The sequence below is a fragment of the Macaca mulatta genome, chromosome 2 (genome assembly GCF_049350105.2).
Source record: "Macaca mulatta isolate MMU2019108-1 chromosome 2, T2T-MMU8v2.0, whole genome shotgun sequence".
NCBI lineage: Eukaryota > Metazoa > Chordata > Mammalia > Primates > Cercopithecidae > Macaca > Macaca mulatta.
The window spans coordinates 106,134,079-106,153,101 of record NC_133407.1 but is presented as its reverse complement, the minus strand read 5'-3'; the positions used below and the strand labels follow the sequence as shown (position 1 = coordinate 106,153,101).

General features: G+C 41.6%; 1 protein-coding gene and 1 pseudogene across 6 annotated transcripts; both read left to right on the top strand.

The window, feature by feature from the left end:
- Positions 1-1,808: 1,808 nt before the first annotated feature.
- On the top strand, positions 1,809-19,023 carry HIGD1A (HIG1 hypoxia inducible domain family member 1A). Of its 6 annotated transcripts, none has more exons than XM_077992260.1 (5): positions 1,809-1,839; positions 4,253-4,373; positions 9,958-10,098; positions 16,865-16,999; positions 17,696-19,023. In XM_077992260.1, exons 3-5 carry the CDS (start codon positions 10,002-10,004, stop codon positions 17,743-17,745), a joined length of 282 nt encoding a protein of 93 aa, XP_077848386.1. In that variant the 5' UTR covers positions 1,809-1,839; positions 4,253-4,373; positions 9,958-10,001; the 3' UTR covers positions 17,746-19,023. The 6 variants fall into 6 exon arrangements, with proteins under 6 accessions (XP_077848386.1, XP_014986713.2, XP_077848388.1 ...); XM_077992261.1 differs by lacking the exon at positions 1,809-1,839 and adding an exon at positions 2,201-2,346; XM_015131227.3 differs by lacking the exon at positions 4,253-4,373.
- LOC106996946 (protein MIX23 pseudogene) lies at positions 4,860-5,567 on the top strand (annotated as a pseudogene).

Here is a 19,023-nt window from a genome sequence, read left to right as displayed (position 1 = left end):
GAGCCCGCAATCTTCCCAGCGCACCGGGCGCCCCAGAGCAAGCTCTGCTCCCACTGTGGCAGGCCAGATCTCCATTAGCAACCAGAGCAGCTCTCACGAACGCCTCACTGTCATTCCGATGCATGTATAAGTTAAACATTAAAGAATTGGAGAAACTGGTGCCTTAGCAGAAAGGCTAGAATGGGCCGGGCGCGGTGGCTCAAGCCTGTAATCCCAGCACTTTGGGAGGCCGAGACGGGCGGATCACGAGGTCAGGAGATCGAGACCATCCTGGCTAACACGGTGAAACCCCGTCTCTACTAAAAAATACAAAAAATTAGCCGGGCGCGGTGGTGGGCGCCTGTAGTCCCAGCTACTCGGGAGGCTGAGGCAGGAGAATGGCGTAAACCCGGGAGGCGGAGCTTGCAGTGAGCTGAGATTCAGCCACTGCACTCCAGCCTGGGCGACAGAGCGAGACTCCGTCTCAAAAAAAAAAGAAAGAAAGGCTAGAATGTAAAGACAAGTCCATTAAGATCCCGCCTGGGCTTTCTCAGCCCCTAGAGTTTAATTAAAATAATGGAGTTGTTCTTGCACACCTTGTACCGGGGCCCACTTTAGATTATTTCCAAGGCTCTGAAAGCAATTGTCTAGACACCTGACCCTATTACGGTTAAAGATTAGATTGAGTGAAACACTTTGGCTTTCGACTTGCAAGTGCACTGAATGTATTTAAGCACTAGAAAAACTTGTATTAATAATTTTGAGCTGGTCTGGTGAGTTTGTTAGAACCGAACTGTCGATTCCCTCCTGGGCAGGGGTCACCGCGAAGGATCACCGACAGGAGATTCATAGCAGAGAGTTATTTATTACTAGCACGCTAGGGTCCCAAGCTCTAAGTTGGCCCTGGGACCCCGACTGCTTGTTACAGGCTGTTTATATAGGCAAACACAAGTTCAAACACAGCTTAGGGCGCGAAATTCAAACAAAGCTTTAGGCGCGTGGTAATTGGGTCTATCTATGGCCTGAGCAAGGTGTCTTGTTCTAATTGGTTAGAGCAGGACCTTATGAGGTTTTTTCCCTGGAGTTGTTGATTCCGGGAACTTCGAGGCAGGGTGGGACCCCCGGAATTGGCAGGGTGGGACCCCATGAGGTTGTTTCCCGGAATTGGCAGGGTGGGACCCTATCAGGGTGGGACCCTATCGAGGCAGGGTGGGACCCTATCCAGAGCCACCTGGTGTTAATTTTTTTAAGTTTTTTTTTATGAGGCCTAGTTTCTAAGTTTTATGCGGCCTAGTTTCAAGTTACTCCGACCTTCTCCCTATAACCTGTTGCAGAAATAAACTCCGTTCTTTCCCAGTCAGTCTGCATCTCGTTACTGAACGGCGAGAACAAGCAGTCGGACCCGTGTGGGTCCGGGAACCCCACCTCACTCACAGCGGAAACCCCTCACCCCCATCCCTTTCCGGCCCGTGAGGCGTCCGCAGGAGGCCGGTACTCGGGACACGGCGTTCGCGGTGCTCGCTCCCGCTGCCCGAGGAGAAAAGCGCAGGAGAAATGTGAGGAGTCCGCGAGCCAGTAGCCAAAGCCCCTCAAGTGCCCGGGCGCGAACCCTGGGCGCCAAGCTCTCACGTCTGTTTCCGCCAGTACGCTAGAGCCGGGGTAGTGGGCCCGCACTCACAGCCCCAGCCAATCTGGGACCCGCTCTGGACTGCCCCACCCGCCGCTCACACGCACGCGTCGTTTTGCGGCCGCTGGCCTCTGATTGGCTGGGACGGTTGTGGGTGGGGAGAAGCCGGCCGGACAAGTTACGACTGCAGGGATCGGAAGCCGGTTGGCGTGTGAGAGGTTTTCTCACTCTAGGTGAGCGAAACAAGTCGGGGGACTGTGAGCCAGGGTCACGGGCCGCGGGGCGGGAAGAACTGGGGCAGCCCTTGGCCAGGCCGAAAGGACTTTGGGGGTGGGGGTTGGGGGTGGGGGCTGGGGGCTGGGGTCAGTGTCTGGAATGAGGGAGGAGAGGTGGAGTTGCGGGGCTCAGGCCCGGCCTAGAGCATGGGAGGAGGAGAGGGGTCGGGAGCCGAGGCCTGGGGTCCTTAGGGTGAGGGGAGACGGAGCCAGCGAGGAGATGAAGCAGAAGCTTGTGGAGTGAGTTGTTGCTGAGCGGGGAGGACTCACTGCTGGGGTGGTAATGAGAGGCGGGAGTAGGAGAGTGTTGGCTGGGCGGGACGGCGGAGAGCGAGGAGCGGGAGCGTCCCCAGAGCTTGGAACATTCTGAAGAGCCGGCTGAGCGGCGGGTGAGGCGGGATAGGAGAGCGAGCTCTCTTGTCACGGAGTCCCGACAAGGTCACAGGAAGAGAGGCGGCGAGGAAGGTGGGGAGGTTGAGGGGAGGGCGTACTAGCAGAGGACTTTCCAGTCCTGATCTTGCTTTTCTCCCCGACCTGGTGTTTCCTCCACCCTGGGAAAGTGACCAGGCCTAGGGCCCTGTGTATTGCTTCTGTGACCGAATTAAATTTTTCTCCTGCCGAGTCGGCGGGTTAGAGATTACAAAGCACAGCGTGAGGGCAGAATTGGGAGCTGCCGACATGATGCAGCAGTGATATTAGCCTTTGTCTTAAATTCCCGGAGTAGGAAGCCGCCTATTTCCCTCTTCGCAGTATTCCCCACGACAGGGATCTCTGCTTCCGGAAGTACAAAGGCACTTTCGAATAAGACAGGTTTGGATGGAAAGTTCTAACAGGTTGAAGCGGTGACAACCTGGTCATGAAGCTCCAGCATGACACACATATTTGGAATCCTGTATACTAGGGGTTCTCTTTGTGCGCCAGAGTCACTTGAAGGGGCTTCTTAAAGTAAAAATTCCTCGAGCTCTGCCGCAGACCACCTGAATCCGGATCTCCATGCTGGGGCCCTGGCAGCCATTTTAAACAGGGCGACTGATGCAAAATCAAAGTTTGAAGCCAGCATTGCTTTAGATAGTAGTTCCCGTGACAAAATAACTGTGAAGAAAGATCCTTCATTCAGCCTGTTACGTCTCCTGATGCTGGACGGCTCATCTTCCCTTAATGCCACTTTTAGGTTCCCTGTGGAAAGGTCTTCAGTCGTGTCTTACTAAGCGTACAGAATAATTTGTGCTCTCCAAACTGACTTTGAATATCTGGTTACTGGTGCCTTTTTTAGCGTCTATTCAACTTTCTGACAGAGATCTGGGACAATTACTGTGGGTGGATAATGAAGGAAAGTCTGGCAGTGGTGTAGTGAAAAAAGTCTTTTCAAATCACAATTGAAATTGTTAGATGAGTTAGGTCACTGAAGAAGATTCCATTTAGGCATGACTTTTTTATATATATCATTGAAAGAGAACAACGTGGGCTTCTGTTGAGTAATGGATTCTTGCATTTTCTAATCAGAATTCTTATCTGCAAATTTAATTTACATCAGCAGCATTAGATTGATGTTTTGGCAATATATTGTCAATCAAAAGAACCCAGGACTCTATATCAGGAGAGCTGGATTCTAATCCTGCCCCACCAGACATGTATTCCTTGTACTGAGCAATTGGTATAACCCTCTCACAACCTTTTCCCCACCTGTAAAAAAACGCTGTTGGCCTGGATTATTCATCTGATTTGTTACTCTCAAATTATATGATTCGAAATTATTGTTCCTGATACTTAACCAGTTTTCAATTCAGGTGGCTATAAACTATGAATACTTTGGAAACTTACACGTGGTAATTAGACAGTTATCAAAATTTTGTATTCATACAATATTTTAGATATGTACTATATGGGAATTATAATATTTGGACTACAGAATAACAAGTGATATGTGTTGGATTTTTAAATATTCATCCTTATTAATTTTATTCTGAAATGTACACATAAGGTAATCTGGAATCACAGACAGATTATCGTCTCGTTTCAAGCAAGTAATGGCCGTTTTGTTCCTCACACCCTGATTCTTACCGCAGGGGCTATTTTCAGAAAGCCAGGTCAAATGCCCTATCCATACAAACTTTAAGAGTCTGTATCATAGATGAAGAACGGAGAAATAGATTTTCTTCTGTTCTTGATTTATATACAGGAAAGAGACAACTAACCCCCTCCCTCCTGAAAGGAGGAAAAAAAAAAAAAAAAAAAACCTTTTGTTCCATTGACCCGTTGGAGAATTAGAGTCAACCAGATGTGAGATAATTATAAGGAAAACTACCAGCTTTCTTGCTGTTTTTTAAAAACCATTTATGTCCTGTTTTTGTTTGTTTGTTGGGTCCCTCAGCAAGGGTCTTGCTTGTTTCCCCGGCTGGAGTGCAGTGGCTGGATCCTGACTCACCACAGCTTCCACCTTCCAGGCTCAAGCAGCCCTCCTGCCTCAGCCTCCTGAGGAGGTGGGACTACAGGTGTGCACCATGATTCCTGGCTACCAACTTTCTTGCTTTTAAAGACAGTTCCCAAATGATTTTTTAGTTTAGAAAAGATTCAGGCAAAAAAGGGGAAAACATGCTTTTATATCTGCAGAAGTTTTTAGTTTTTAAAAGTGAATTGTGGTATGTAATAGCTTTGTCCCCTGTGTTGCAAGGAACTAAGACCTCAGGTTATTTCTCTTTTCATAGGTACAATATAAGAAACATAAAAGAAATAAGCACTTAAGAACATACAGTTTGGCATTTTTCTTACTGATTAAACCCTACAAATCTGGATGATTGTTATTTTTTTTCCACTCAATATTCCTGAGTAACTTAAGAATGCTTTCAGTGGTTGAGAAATGTAACTTTTAAATGTATGCAAGAAATATTTGTAGTGTACCTATTATATATAGGGTATTGCACCAGGCAGTGGAGTTGGATACAAGTAGAGCAGGTATTGGCCCCTGACTTAAGGATTCTAGCAAAAGAAACAGACAAACTGATGGTTTTAAGGGTTATAAGGAGAGTACAAGATCCTATGGGACTGCATAACCAAAGCACTTACAAACTTAAAGAGACAAATTTCTGAGAGGAGGTCAATTAAGATGTGAACCTGAGTCCAATATGGTGGCGCCCAGCGGTGGTGTGAACTGTGAGGAGTTTGCCTAGTTCCAGGAATTACTCAAGGTGATGTGGACAATTGATGACAGACTAGTACATGAATTAAACACTACGGTTCCAACAGCTTCCTTTGCGGGGAAACTTGATGCCAGCCAAACCTGTAAACAACTTTGAGTCTTTGATGGCAGCTCATGCCAGCAGGGACAGAGTCATTGAAAAACTGTATAGCCCAGACCTCAGCAGTAGTAAAAAACCTCCAAGAGGAGAGAGAAAAGAATTTGGACGATTTAATATTGCTAAAGCAACTCTGAAGAGAATAGACTAAGTTGAAATGGATGCAGTCAGAATGGTAAATGACAGGAGCTGGAAGGAGTTTAATGAATACTGCTGAATTCACTTCAAGTCTCCAAAGAATGAATAGAGATACTTTTTTTTTAAGGACCAGATCATCCCATAAGAGCTAAGCATGACAAATGTCAACAGGGCGGGCTTCCTCGGATTGTTTCTGAGCCAATAGTCCAAGACCTTTTGTTGATTTCAGCCCCACTTAGCCAAGACCTCAAGTATAAATAATTCTGATAATTATGGAGAAATCAACTGCTATTTTATACTGATTCTGTTAAAAAAAAAAAGTTTTTTAACTATTAAAATAATTTTCTGACTCAGTGTAAAAAAAGAAAAACCAAACCTGAAAAAGAAAATGGGAGGAGTTAGCTAGGAAAGAGTATCTGAAGGGGATGGAAAGGGAGGGAAACTCTCACAAGTAGAGGAATCAGCTTGTGCAAAGGCTTGGAGGTATAGAAAGCATCTTAAAAATATTTAATGTGGGCTGAGCGCTTTGGGAGGCCTAGGCGGGCGGATCACAAGGTCAGGAGATTGAGACCATCCTATGAATGGTGAAACCCCGTCTCTACTAAAAATACAATAATTAGCCGGGCGCCATGGCAGGCACCTGTAGTCCCAGCTACTCGGGAGGCTGAGGTGGGAGAATGGCATGAACCCGGGAGGCGGAGCTTGCAGTGAGCTGAGATCCGGCCACTGCACTCCAGCCTGGGCGACAGAGCGAGACTCCGTCTCAAAAAAAAAAAAAAATTACTGTGGTTAGAATGTGGGGTTGGGAAGGGAAATGAAAGGATTTGTGATAAACTTCCCCTTTGAGAAGGTCATGATTTTTTTTTTTTTTCTTTTTTAAAATTTGAGATGGAGTCTCACTCTGTTGTCCAGGCTGGAGTGCAGTGGCGCAATGTTGGTTCACTGTAACCTCCGCCTCCTGGGTTCAAGCGATTCTCCTGCCTCAGCCTCCCCAAGTAGCTGGGATTTCAGGCGGCACTCCACCACGCCCACCACCATGCCCAGCTAATTTTTGTATTTTTAGTAGAGGTGGGGTTTCACCATGTTGGCTAGGCTGGTCTACAGTGTTTAATCTCTCCATCCAGTCCATTTATGCAGTTTCTTCAAAGCCAGTCTCAAGTGTTTCTATGTGAAAGATGCCAAACTTCCTTTAGCTAAAACACATCACTCTCTCTAAATTCAGACGTTGTCTGTATTAGGCTATTGACAATTAATCACACTGTGATTGAAACCACCATTGCAAAATTATAACTGAGACAGTGAAAGAGATAGGACCTAGCCAAAAAAGAGACAGAGCCAGGCATGATGGCTCATGTCTATAATCCTAGCACTTTGGGAGGCTGAGGCGGGCAAATCACTTGGGGCCAGGAGTTTGAGACCAGCCTGACCAACATGGCAAAACCCCATCTCTACTAAAAATACAAAAAAATTACCCAGGCATGGTGGTGCACGCCTGTTATACCAGCTGTTAGGCTAAGGCACAAATCACTCAAACCTGGGAGGCAGAGGTTGCGGTGAGCCAAGATTGAGATTGTGCTCCAGCTTTGGGTGACACAACTAGACCCTGTCTCATAAAATAAAAATAGAAAAATAAAGCAAAGATGGTAACAGCCCTTTCCCAAAACAAACCCCCTTCTTGCCTGGGGACTAGATGGCCTTTGGAGGACTAATGAATTAGCCACAGCTTAGAAATTATATTTTAGGAGTCATGCAGTGGTTACAAGATTCTGACCCTCCCTAAAATGATCCTAAGATCAGTGCATGAGATATTTTGCAGACCCTGCATTTGATCAACTGGCACCACCCAGATCAATAAACTGTCTCATCTGATCTTACGTCCCCTACCTAGGAACTGACTCAGCACAAGAGGACAGCTTCAACTTCCCATTTCATCTCCAACCCAACCAATCAGTACTCTATTCACTGGCCTTCCCCTACCCACCAAATTATCCTCAAAAACTGATACCTGAATGCTCCAAGAGGCTGATTTGACTAATTAAAACCCTAGTCTCCCACGCAGCTGGCTTTGGGTGAATTGCTCTTTCTCTATTGTAATTCCCCTGTCTTGATAAATCAGCTCTGTCTAGCCAGCGAGCAAGGTGAACCTGTTGGGCGGTTACATGATTTCTCTTTTAAAAAAAAAACAAAACTAATTTTTGAACCATTAATTACTTTAGCATTTATATTGTATTATTCAGATATATAGTGAGTATCTTGAACCTTGAGCTTATTGAACCTTATGTATAATAAAGCTCGGTAGTTAGGAGTTTATTCACTTAACAAGTAATGGAGTACAAAAAGAAGGTCTAAGTCCAATCTAAATTTTCTTTTATTTTCTTCTATGTCCGATGACAGGGTTGAGTCATCTCAATGAAGGTGAGGCTTATAGGGATGAATTCACTTTCTAAACTAAGCACACCACCCCCTACCTCTGGAGTTGCATTTTCGTTGAGGACCTTAACTGCCACTGATTCCCCTTGAGTAGCAAGGTGTTGAATGAGAGGTATTTTTATCAAAGGGAGCATAATGCATATGAAAAACCCAGAAGTGAAAGTAAGATTTTATATGGATGATAGGGTGGGCATAGACTTAAGTTTATTGTAATTGGCACTAATTAGAGACTTGTATACCTAAACTGTGCTTCAGCCCCTTATTTTATCTGTGGGTAAAGTTTACTGCAATTCAAAATAGTTCAGTGAAGAAAGTATATTTTGTTATTGTGGCTAAAATGAAATTGAATTTGTTAATGCCTCATTGTGGTAAAAGGCTATTCACTGAGAGGACTGAAAAGGAGGAAAGGAGCCTTTGATCCCTGTGATAATGAAAATGAATCTTTTTTGTTTTTATTTTTTTTTGACCCCTATCCCCTTATTCATATGCTATCAGGCTAGTTCTTGCCTTTGGGATCCCTTTTTTTTTTTTTTTTTTTTTTTTTGAGACGGAGTCTCGCTCTGTCGCCCAGGCTGGAGTGCAGTGGCCGGATCTCAGCTCACTGCAAGCTCCGCCTCCCGGGTTCACGCCATTCTCCTGCCTCAGCCTCTCGAGTAGCTGGGACTACAGGCGCCCGCCACCTCGCCCGGCTAATTTTTTGTATTTTTTAGTAGAGACGGGGTTTCACCGTGTTAGCCAGGATGGTCTCGATCTCCTGACCTCGTGATCCGCCCATCTCGGCCTCCCAAAGTGCTGGGATTACAGGCTTGAGCCACCGCGCCCGGCCCTGGGATACCATTTAAAGGAATTATAAAAAGAGGGTAGAGTTTTAAAGGGAAGCCTGGGGGAATGTAAGGTATGTAAAGGAAGGCAGATCTGAAGCTTAGAGGATATTAAGAAGACCCTGAGGGTAATTCAGTTTTGTGCTGCAGTGATGTTAAAAATGCTAATCATAGGGCCAGACTTGGTAGCTCACACCTGTAATCCCAACACTGGGAGGCAGGTGGATCACCTGAGGTCAGGAGTTCGAGACCAGCCTGGCCAAGATGGTGAAACCCCATCTCTACTAAAAATACAAAAAAGTTAGCCAGGCATGGTGGCAGGCACTTCTAATCCCAGGTATCTGGGAGGCTGAAGCAGGAGAATCACTTGAACCTGGGAGGCAGAAGTTGCAGTGAGCCAAGACTGCGCCATTGCACTCCAGCCTGGGCAACAAGAACAAAACTCCCATCTCAAAAAAAAAAAAAAAAGCTAATCATAGGCTGGCACAGTGGCTCACACCTGTAATCCCAGCAGTTTGGGAGCTGAGATGGGTGGATCATTTGAGGTCAGGAGTGAAACCCTGTCTCTACTAAAAAATAGAAAAAAATTAGTCAGGCATGGTGGTGTGGTGTGTGCCAAGTGGAGGTTGCAGTGAGCTGAGATCGTGCCACTGCACTCCAGCCTGGGCAACAGAGCGAGAGTCGGTCTCAAAAAAGAAAAAAACTAATCATAGGTCATAAAAAAATCTAAAAGGCTATGAAGGAGACATTTCTACCAATATTATTTGAAATAAAAGCTTTGTTCTTAAAATGAGTAAATAATGAGCTAGGTAGAAACTTTGGCTGTTCAGAATAACTACTGTTTCCCCCAGGGGCAACCATCATGGATAACAGATTACTGTAATAGATTAGAAACTAATCTGAAGTGAAAACTAAAGCAAGGAAGCACATTGGAATAAATAAACCAGCAGTTGAAAGCAATAAAGACTGCACTTAACTACACCGAAAAGTGCTAAGTAGGATTTCCATCGTGATATTGAAGGTTCAATAGGAGTTCTCAGTTTGCTTTGAGTAACTTAAAATTGTCAAGTTAAGTAGTTGATTAAGGATGAAGATAGCCAGAAAATTAGTAGCTACTATTTTAATTGATAAAAGTAACATCAATTTAAAATTTTTCGCTATTTTTAATAACATTGTGCTAAAAATGAATGGGTTGTACCGGAGAAATGTCAAAACAATAGGGGGAATAAATGTATATAACTCTCCCTGAGGGTGACTATACGTTAAAACTACAGTTAATTTCTAAAAATATTTTTTAACTTTAGGATTATGGATAACATATGCTAAGATTCTCGTGGAAGTTAGGAATATTTTAAATACATCCAGATATTTAATACAGATGCTTTTAATTACAGAACCTCAGAAATTCTCTCTCAGGGTGATTCTTCAAGCAGTCACTATGTCAACAGACACAGGTGTTTCCCTTCCTTCATATGAGGAAGATCAGGGATCCAAACTTATTCGAAAAGCTAAAGAGGCACCATTCGTACCCATTGGTAAGTTTGACATTTGAGTGATCTTGAATACGGTAGAGCTGTGATAAACTTGTTCATTGAGTATATCCTGAAAGAATGTATTTTCCATTTTTTTCTTATGTTGTTGAAATATGCTGATATTGGCATAATATAAATCTCATCACAATGATTCTTCTGTATGTATTCAGACTCTTTTTTTCTTTTTGGAGACAGGGTCTCTTTCGCCTAGACTGAAGTGCAGTGGCTCGATCATAGCTCACTGCTACCACCCCTCGACCTCTCAGGTTCTTGATCCTTCCACTTCATTAAATTACCTTTAATGCCACCATTTAGATATAACTGTTGTTACCATTTTGATGTACATGTTTTTTCCACTTGTTTTTTCTTTTTTTATCTTTGCAAATTCAGGATCATACTAAAATGCATATAAGTATTACAATTTTTATCTCATGTTTTTACCTATGTTATTTGAAACACGACTTTTTTTTTTTTCCTCGAGAAGGAGTTTTGCTCTTGTTGCCCAGGCTGGAGTGCAATGGTGCGATGTCAGCTCACTGCAACCTCCACCTCTTGAGTTCAAGTGATTATTCTGCCTCAGCCTCCCAAGTAGCTAGAATTACAGGTGCCCACCACCACACCAGCTAATTTTTTAGTATTTTTAGTAAAGACGGGGGTTTCATCCTGTTGGCCAGGCTGGTCTCGAACTCCTGATCTCAGGTGATCCACCTGCCTCGGTCTCCCAAAGTGCTGGAATTACAGGCGTGAGCCACCGTGCCTGGCCTAAAAACTCCACTTTTTTTTTTTGAAACGGAGTCTCCCTCTGTCGCCCAGGCTGGAGTGCAGTGGCACAATCTTGGCTCACTGCAAGCTCCGCCTCCCGAGCTCACACCATTCTCCTGCCTCAGCCTCCTGAGTAACTGGGACTACAGGTGCCTGCCACCACGCCCAGCTAATTTTTTCTATTTTTCAGCAGAGACAGGGTTTCACTGTGTTAGCCAGGATGGTCTCGATCTCCTGACCTCGTGATCCGCCGGCCCCAGCCCCCAAAGTGCTGGGATTACAGGCGTGAGCCACCACGCCTGGCCAGAACTCCACTTTTAATGACTTAATTTATATGATATAAATTACTATTATATATAACATTATAATCCTCTTGGTAGAAATTTATGTGGTTTCTAGTTTTTCATTATTAACAAACTACTGAGCATCTTTTTAGATGGCTCTCCAAGAAGTTAAAGGACTTTGAAGTCTCTCGAAGGAATTTTTCTTCTGAGCATAATTAATAAGTTAGTTGCAAAAGTGCATAAAACAGAAAGGTACCATGCCCTATGATCCTGACTCTGAAAGACAACAGCAGGTTGCACAGTCTGTCAGTGTTTTCTTCTCCATATACTACCATCAATTATTATTTATAATTATTTTTAGATGAACTATTTTTCTTTAGCCTTCTTTTCATTATCTTTTTATAACAATGCATATAGGAACTTTTATATTTTTAATAATTGAATCGTTAATTTTGTAGATATACAATGTTTTGTAACAGAGATCTCTAAAATTTTTTGGTTGTACATTCCCTCAGTAAAAAATAATTTGAGCACGTACGTCCTGCCAGTGTGTTGTGTGTTTACCTATTTTTAAGTCATTTATAAGTACTTTTGTTCTTACACATTTGGTACATTATGAAATAGGCACATTATGAAATAGGCAGAAAGACATTTCAAAAGGATAAAATACAAATATAAAATTTTCTGCTCTTTAATGGGTTGTCATTTATACATATCCCTTCTTAGGAGTACATAAATCCTACATTGATTTAACCATTGCTCTATTGACGACATAGGAGTTGTTTCATTATGTTGCTTTTACAAACTGTTGGAAGAGTATGTTGTAAAAATTAAATATCCTTGTATGTTTAATTGTACCAAAACAATGATTTACACCAGTAGTCTGTGATGGGTTGGTTTTCCCATACTGTCAATAGCCCTAGATATTATCATTCTTTGAGCATCTTTTCATATGTGTTGGTCATTCAGGCTTCTCTTCTGTGAATTAGCTTTTTTGTTTTTTTCTTTTTTGTTGTTGCTTTTGTTTCTGTTTCGACTAGGTTGTCTTTTTCTAATTAAATTATAACTATGTATTTTAGGTATTAGGTTTTCTTATATGTTGCAAGGCCTTCATGATCCTGGGACTACTTAGGTTCCTGTATTTCCTTATGTTCTTGATTTATCATTGAGATACTAATCTATCTGGAATTTATTTGTAGGTATAACATGAGGCGAAATCTAACTTTATACTTTCTCCGTATGGATACCTTAATTTTCTTTTTTTTTTTTTTTTTTTTTTTTTTGAGATGGAGTCTCGCTCTGTCGCCCAGGCTGGAGTGCAGTGGCCGGATCCCAGCTCACTGCAAGCTCCACCTCCCGGGTTTACGCCATTCTCCTGCCTCAGCCTCCCGAGTAGCTGGGACTACAGGCACCCGCCACCTCGCCCGGCTAGTTTTTTGTATGTTTTTTAGTAGAGACGGGGTTTCACCGTGTTAGCCAGGATGGTCTCGATCTCCTGACCTTGTGATCTGCCCGTCTCGGCTTCCCAAAGTGCTGGGATTAGACTTGAGCCACCGCGCCCGGCCCCTTAATTTTCTAACACAGTAATTTGGGTATCTGTTTTGCATTCTTTTCCCACTTATTTGAAATGTGAACTATGTCATACACGAAACATAGGTTTGTTACTGAACTACTGTACCTATTTTGTTGCTTTGATCTGTCTGCCAGAAACTTAGTGGTATGTTTAGATACCTCATAAACCAGTACCCTTTCACTATTCTACCTTCTCAAATAGAGCTTGCCTGTTTACTTTGAAATTAGCTTGTTAATTGCAGCTACTCAGGAAGCCAAGGCAGGTGGGTCACTTGAGCCCAGGGGTTCAGGGCGGTAGTGTATAATGGTCATGCCTGCGAATACCCACTGAACTCTGGTCTGGGAAACATAGGAAGACCCTGTGTCTAAAAAAAAGAGAGAAAAGAAAAAGAAATTGGCCTGCCCAGCCCAAAATGGGGAAAAATGTCTCATTTTTACATTTGGATTAGATTGAATTTATAAATTTGGGAAGAATGGGAATCTTTCATGCAAACCTTTTGTGTCCTTAAATATAATTTTATTGTTTTCTGTAGGTCTAGAAATTTAATTTCTCTAGATATGCTTTTTAATGTATTCATCAAAGTAATCTTTTTTCTTACTGGTTCTAGTTGTGTTTCTTTTTGTTCTTTTGAGACAGAGTCTTGCTCTGTCACCCAGGGTGGAGTGCAGTGGCACAATCTCAGCTTACTGCAACCTCTGCCTCCCGGGTTCAAGCAATTCTTGTGCCTCAGCCTCCCGAGTAGCTGGTATTACAGGTGCCTGCCACCACTCCTGGCTAATTTTTGTAGTTTTAGTAGAGACATGGTTTTGCCATGTTGGCCAGGTTGGTCTGGAATTCCTGACCTCAAATGATCCACCTGCCTCGGCCTCCCAAAGTACTGGGATTACAGGCATGAGCCACTGCACCTGGCCTCTAGTTGTGTTTCATTTGATTTTCTTGGATTTCCTATACACACAGTTAGATGATCTGCAAACCAGTAGTGTTTCTTCCTAAATTATGCCTATAGTTTTTTTTATGTGATTTAAAATTGTTTAGGATCTCCAGGCAACAACAGCAGTATTCACATGTATCCCTGACTTATTCTTATCTTTAAAGGGAACTTTTTTTCTTATCTCTTTTTCATTTTTTAATAAAAAATAAGGCTGAGTGCTTTGGCTCATTCCTGTAATCCCAGTGCTTTAGGGGGCTGAGGCAGGAGGATCGCTTGAGCCTAGGAGTTCAAGACAGCCTGGGCAACACAGTGAGACCCTGTTTTGTGTTTTTAGTAGAGATGGGGTTTCACCATTTTGCCAGACTAGTCTTGAACTCCTATTTTCAAGTGATCCACCTGCCTTAGCCTCCCAAAGTGCTTGGATTACAGGTGTGAGCCACTGCACCCAGCCTCTCATGTTATCTTGATTTTGTTTTGGTATCAGGGATTTGTTTTCTTGGGAAATATATCAGAAAAAAAATGTATTGGTATGTTTTTAATGCCCTCGAATACTTTAAATAACATGAATTAAGAATGCCCTTATAATTTTTATTAGACCTTGTTAATAAAACTATTTGGGTCTTTATCTTTTGGGGATAAAGCATGGATTGCCCATTTAATTCTTTCTATGGTTATTGGTATAGAAAGGTTTTCTACAACTTCTTGAATCAAATTTAGGAATTTATATTTTCCTCAGAAATCATTCATTTCACCTAGATTTTCAAATTTAATTGGCAAAGAGCAATCATCTTTTATTATTTTTTTTTTTTCTTTTTTTTTTTTTTTGAGAAGGAGTCTTGCTCTGTCACCCAGGCTGGAGTGCAGTGGCCGGATCTCAGCTCACTGCAAGCTCCTCCTCTCGGGTTCACGCCATTCTCCTGCCTCAGCCTCCCGAGTAGCTGGGACTACAGGCACCCGCCACTTCACCCGGCTAGTTTTTTGTACCTTTCAGTAGAGACGGGGTTTCACCATATTAGCCAGGATGGTCTCAATCTCCTGACCTCATGATCCGCCCGTCTCGGCCTCCCAAAGTGCTGGGATTACAGGCTTGAGCCACCGCGCCCGGCCTCATCTCTTATTTTTAAAAATCTCTTTACCACTTGTGATTATATCCATTTTCTCATTCCTAATGTTGTATATTTATTTTCTCTTTGATCAGACTTCCTAGAGGTTTTACAATTTTATTTGTTCTAAGAACCAGTACTGTTTTTATTTTTCAAATAATGTTTGATAGTTTCCTAATCTCTCAGTTTTACTTTAACCTCTAGTTATTGGTGCTCAGCTTCCTAGTGGTTAGAGGGCAGGTGTGTGTGTGTGGCTGTTTTATGTCTTGATTGCTAAGTTTTGGCTTTATGGTAGTCGTCCAGGAAGAAGGCCTTTTTGGAAGTTGGAATTTTCTTCGTGGCCTAATAAACGATTGGTTTTGTCAAAGCTTCATAGACATTTGAAAGAATGTGGGATCTCTGTTATAATTAAAATATTAAATTTTATTTATTTTTAAGAATTTAAGTAAGGTTATTTAATGGTGCCATTCAATTCTGTAGCTTTAGTTTGGGGCTTCTTATTCTGTTGTTTTCTGAAAGAGACATATTTTCCCATTTTGTTACCTTCTAATAGAGCTGATCTTGTGTTCCTAACAATTTTTGCCTCATTTATGTTACTGCTATATTAGATTATTTTAAAGCTTTATGACTATTTAAAAATGTATTTATTTATATGTATATATATATTTTTTGAGATGGAGTCTCGCTCTGTTGCCCAGGCTGGACTGCAGTGGCGTGATCTCAGCTCACTGCAACCTCCGCCTCCCAGGTTTAAGCATTCTTTCTGCCTCAGCCTCCCGAGTAGCTGGGATTACAGGCACATGCCACCATGCCCGGCTAATTTTTTGTCTTTTTAGTAGAGATGGCCAGGCTGTTGGCCTAGCTGTTCTCAAACTCCTGACCTCAGGTAATCCACCTGCCTCAGCCTCCCAAAGTGCTGGGGTGATGGGTGTGAGCTACCACTCCCAGCACTAATTTTTTTTTCTTCTTATGATTTGGAAGTTCTGAGGCTGTTCTTATACTGCTTGCTGGTGGTTTTCTTTACATTGTCAAACTAGGATGTGTTTTTTTCATCTATTTCCAGTATTAAAATGAATGTAAATTTATTCCCTAACTTAAGACCTTTAGCACACATTTTGTTGTAATAATCATAGCCTAATTTCAGATTCTTAATTTTTCTGTATTATACCAGTCATTTTCAAGGAACCAGTACAGATTTTCCTGTCTTTATTGCTCACCATTATATCTTAACCATTATGTCTTTATTTCTTGAACTGTCCATTTTGACTCACTGTTTTTATTTGACTGGATATTTTCCTCTAGGTTTTTGTATCAGCACCTGGGTGGCAGCTTGGGAAAGAGAGCCCTCCTGTAGTCCCAGTTATTAGGGAGGCTGAGCCAAGAGGATCACTTGAGCCCAGGAGTTCAAGGCTGCAGTGAGCTATGATTGTGCGACTGCACTCAAGCCTGGGCAACAGAGCAAGACCCCATCTCTTAAAAAATAAAATAATAAATCTTAAAAAGAAAACATGCAAGGTCATGTCCTGAATGCTTTTACCCTCAAAATGAATGAGAGTTTGGCTCTGTATAGAACTCTAGGATCATAATCCTTTTAACTGAAACTAATATTACTCTATTCTTTTCCTTTATTTACTTACATTCTTCCCAGTACAGTATTCCAAAGTTTGAAATATTCAGGCAGTGTTTCTCAGTGGTAGTAATGTGTAGGATTGTCTCTGGTATATTAACTGATTACCTTGAGGGAGGGAAATAGGACAGAGAGGAAATGTATGTAATAAATTCATTCTCTAAGTCAAGACCTTTGGCACACTTTTGTTCTGATGAGCATAATCTAGGTTCCTGTTAATTTTCTAGCACTCTTTTAAAGGAATTTGTCTACTGGCCCCACAAACCCACATTTTTAAAGATAATCCTGACTTTTTGGATCTGCTATTGTTTGCTTCAAGATTTTTTGTTTTGACAGGGGAAAACATGAAAAACTCAATTTGTATGTTAGCTAATTAATGATCTGATAAAGAATCCTCATATAAATAATAAAATGTACATTGATTGATGGTAAAGTCATCTTGGTCCCTTCTCCTCATGCGTCTGACATACTTGTTACTTTGTTTTACAGGAATGGCAGGTTTTGCAGCAATTGTTGCATATGGATTATACAAACTGAAGAGCAGGGGAAATACTAAAATATCCCTTCATCTGATCCACATGCGTGTGGCAGCCCAAGGCTTTGTTGTAGGAGCAATGACTATTGGTAGGTTCCTACAGGAAATTTTCAAATTTTCGTTTCTCATTGAAATATTTCTTGACGATCAAAATAGGTAAATATTTTTAGCTGACCTTTTAGCAGTTTGAGAATATCACTTATTTTCATGTAGAAAATGAATTAATGAAGATAATTCAAGTAGTGACATAGTTTTTCTATGATATATCCTACTAAGATTTTAAAGAAATGAAAAAAATCCTGTCAGTCACTGAGTTTATAATTTCATTCAAGAACCTAGACATGTAAATGGGGTTGGTAGTAACATCTGTTGTCTGGGAGAGACATACAATTGCTATTTTATTGTGTTTTCAAAGGAGAGATTCTTAAAGTGTAGGTATTACATGCTTCTATTGGCTTTATAATTCATTGACTTTATCTGGTATTATGTAGCAAGAGTGATTCCTTTCAAAGTTACCGGATAAATATTGATTGTTCTTTAAAAGAAATATTGTAATATGTGAAGTAGCCATACCAGCCCTTTACTACTTGGGAAACTATGTAAAAAGAGTTTTAGAAATTTAAGATGTTTAAGAAGGCAAGAGTATAAGCTTCCTAGGGTCTTGTTCCCCTTGTAAATATTCCATGCTAGCAATGGTACTACTTTCAGCTATTTTATGAACTGGTTTTTATTTTCCAATATTTAAGAAAATATTGAAATGCTTAACTAGCATTCTTTTTCTTTAGGTATGGGCTATTCCATGTATCGGGAATTCTGGGCAAAACCTAAGCCTTAGAAGAAGAGATGCTGTCTTGGTCTTGTTGGAGGAACTTGCTTTAGTTAGATGTCTCATTATTGAAGTTACCTATTATTGTTGAAAATAAACTAATTTGTATGGATTTAGATGGTAACATGGCATTTTGAATATTGGCTTCCTTTCTTACAGGCTTGATTTGCCTGGTGACCGAATTACTAGTGACTAGTTTACTAACTAGGTCATTCAAGGAAGTCAAGTTAACTTAAACCTGTCACCTAAATGTACTTGATAGTGTTGAAATGTCCACCTTCTTAAATTTTTAAGATGAACTTAGTTCTAAAGAAGATAACAGGCCAGTCCTGAAGGTACTCCCAGTCCCAGTTTGCTGCAGAATCTCGTATTTTGGATGTTGTATAAGAGTCCTATTTGCCCCAGTTAATTCAACTTTTTTCTTTTTTTTCTTTTTTTTTTTTTTTGAGAAGGAGTCTCACTCTGTCGCCCAGGCTGGAGTGCAGTGGCGCGATCTCGGCTCACTGCAAGCTCCGCCTCCCGGGTTCACGCCATTCTCCTGCCTCAGCCTCCCGAGTACTTGGGACTACAGGCGCCCACAACCGCGCCCGGCTAATTTTTTGTATTTTTAGTAGAGACGGGGTTTCACCGTGGTCTCGATCTCCTGACCTTGTGATCCGCCCGCCTCGGCCTCCCAAAGTGCTGGGATTACAGGCGTGAGCCACCGCGCCCGGCCAATTCAACTTTTTTCTACCTATTTTATGGACTGTCTGCTCTGTTAGAACTCTGTCCAAAAAGTGCATGGAATATAATTTGTAAAGCTTCCCACAGCTGACAATATATGTGCATGTGTTTAAACCAAATCCAGAAAGCTTACAATAGAACTGCATAATAGTAGTATTTATTAAAGAATCACAATTGTAAACATGAGAATAACTTAAGGATTCTAGTTTCGTTTTTTGTAATTGCAAATTATATTTTTGCTGCTGATATAATAATTTTTAAATGTCATCTTGAAATAGAAATATGTATTTTAAGCACTCATGCAAAGGTAAATGAACACTTTTTAAACGTGTGTGTTGCTTATTTTTTCCATAAGAATTGTAAACATTGAACTGAACAAATTACCTGTAATGGATTTGATTAATGACTTATGAGCAAGCTGGTTTGGCCAGACAGTATACCCAAACTTTTATGTATTACAGAAGGCTATTACACTTGTGAAATTCTCTTGTCTAATCTAAATTTACATTCCATGGCGATAACATGGTATATGTATTGTTATTAAAGTAAGTGACCCATGTCAAA

What these genes read in the sequence shown, in the direction of transcription:
- HIGD1A (XM_015131227.3), top strand. Translation starts at nt 10,002, where the DNA reads ATGTCAACAGACACAGGTGTTTCCCTTCCTTCATATGAGGAAGATCAG. An exon ending in GGCACCATTCGTACCCATTG is followed by an intron (nt 10,099 to 16,864) that starts GTAAGTTTGACA and finishes TTTGTTTTACAG; the next exon opens with GAATGGCAGGTTTTGCAGCA. An exon ending in TGTAGGAGCAATGACTATTG is followed by an intron (nt 17,000 to 17,695) that starts GTAGGTTCCTAC and finishes CTTTTTCTTTAG; the next exon opens with GTATGGGCTATTCCATGTAT.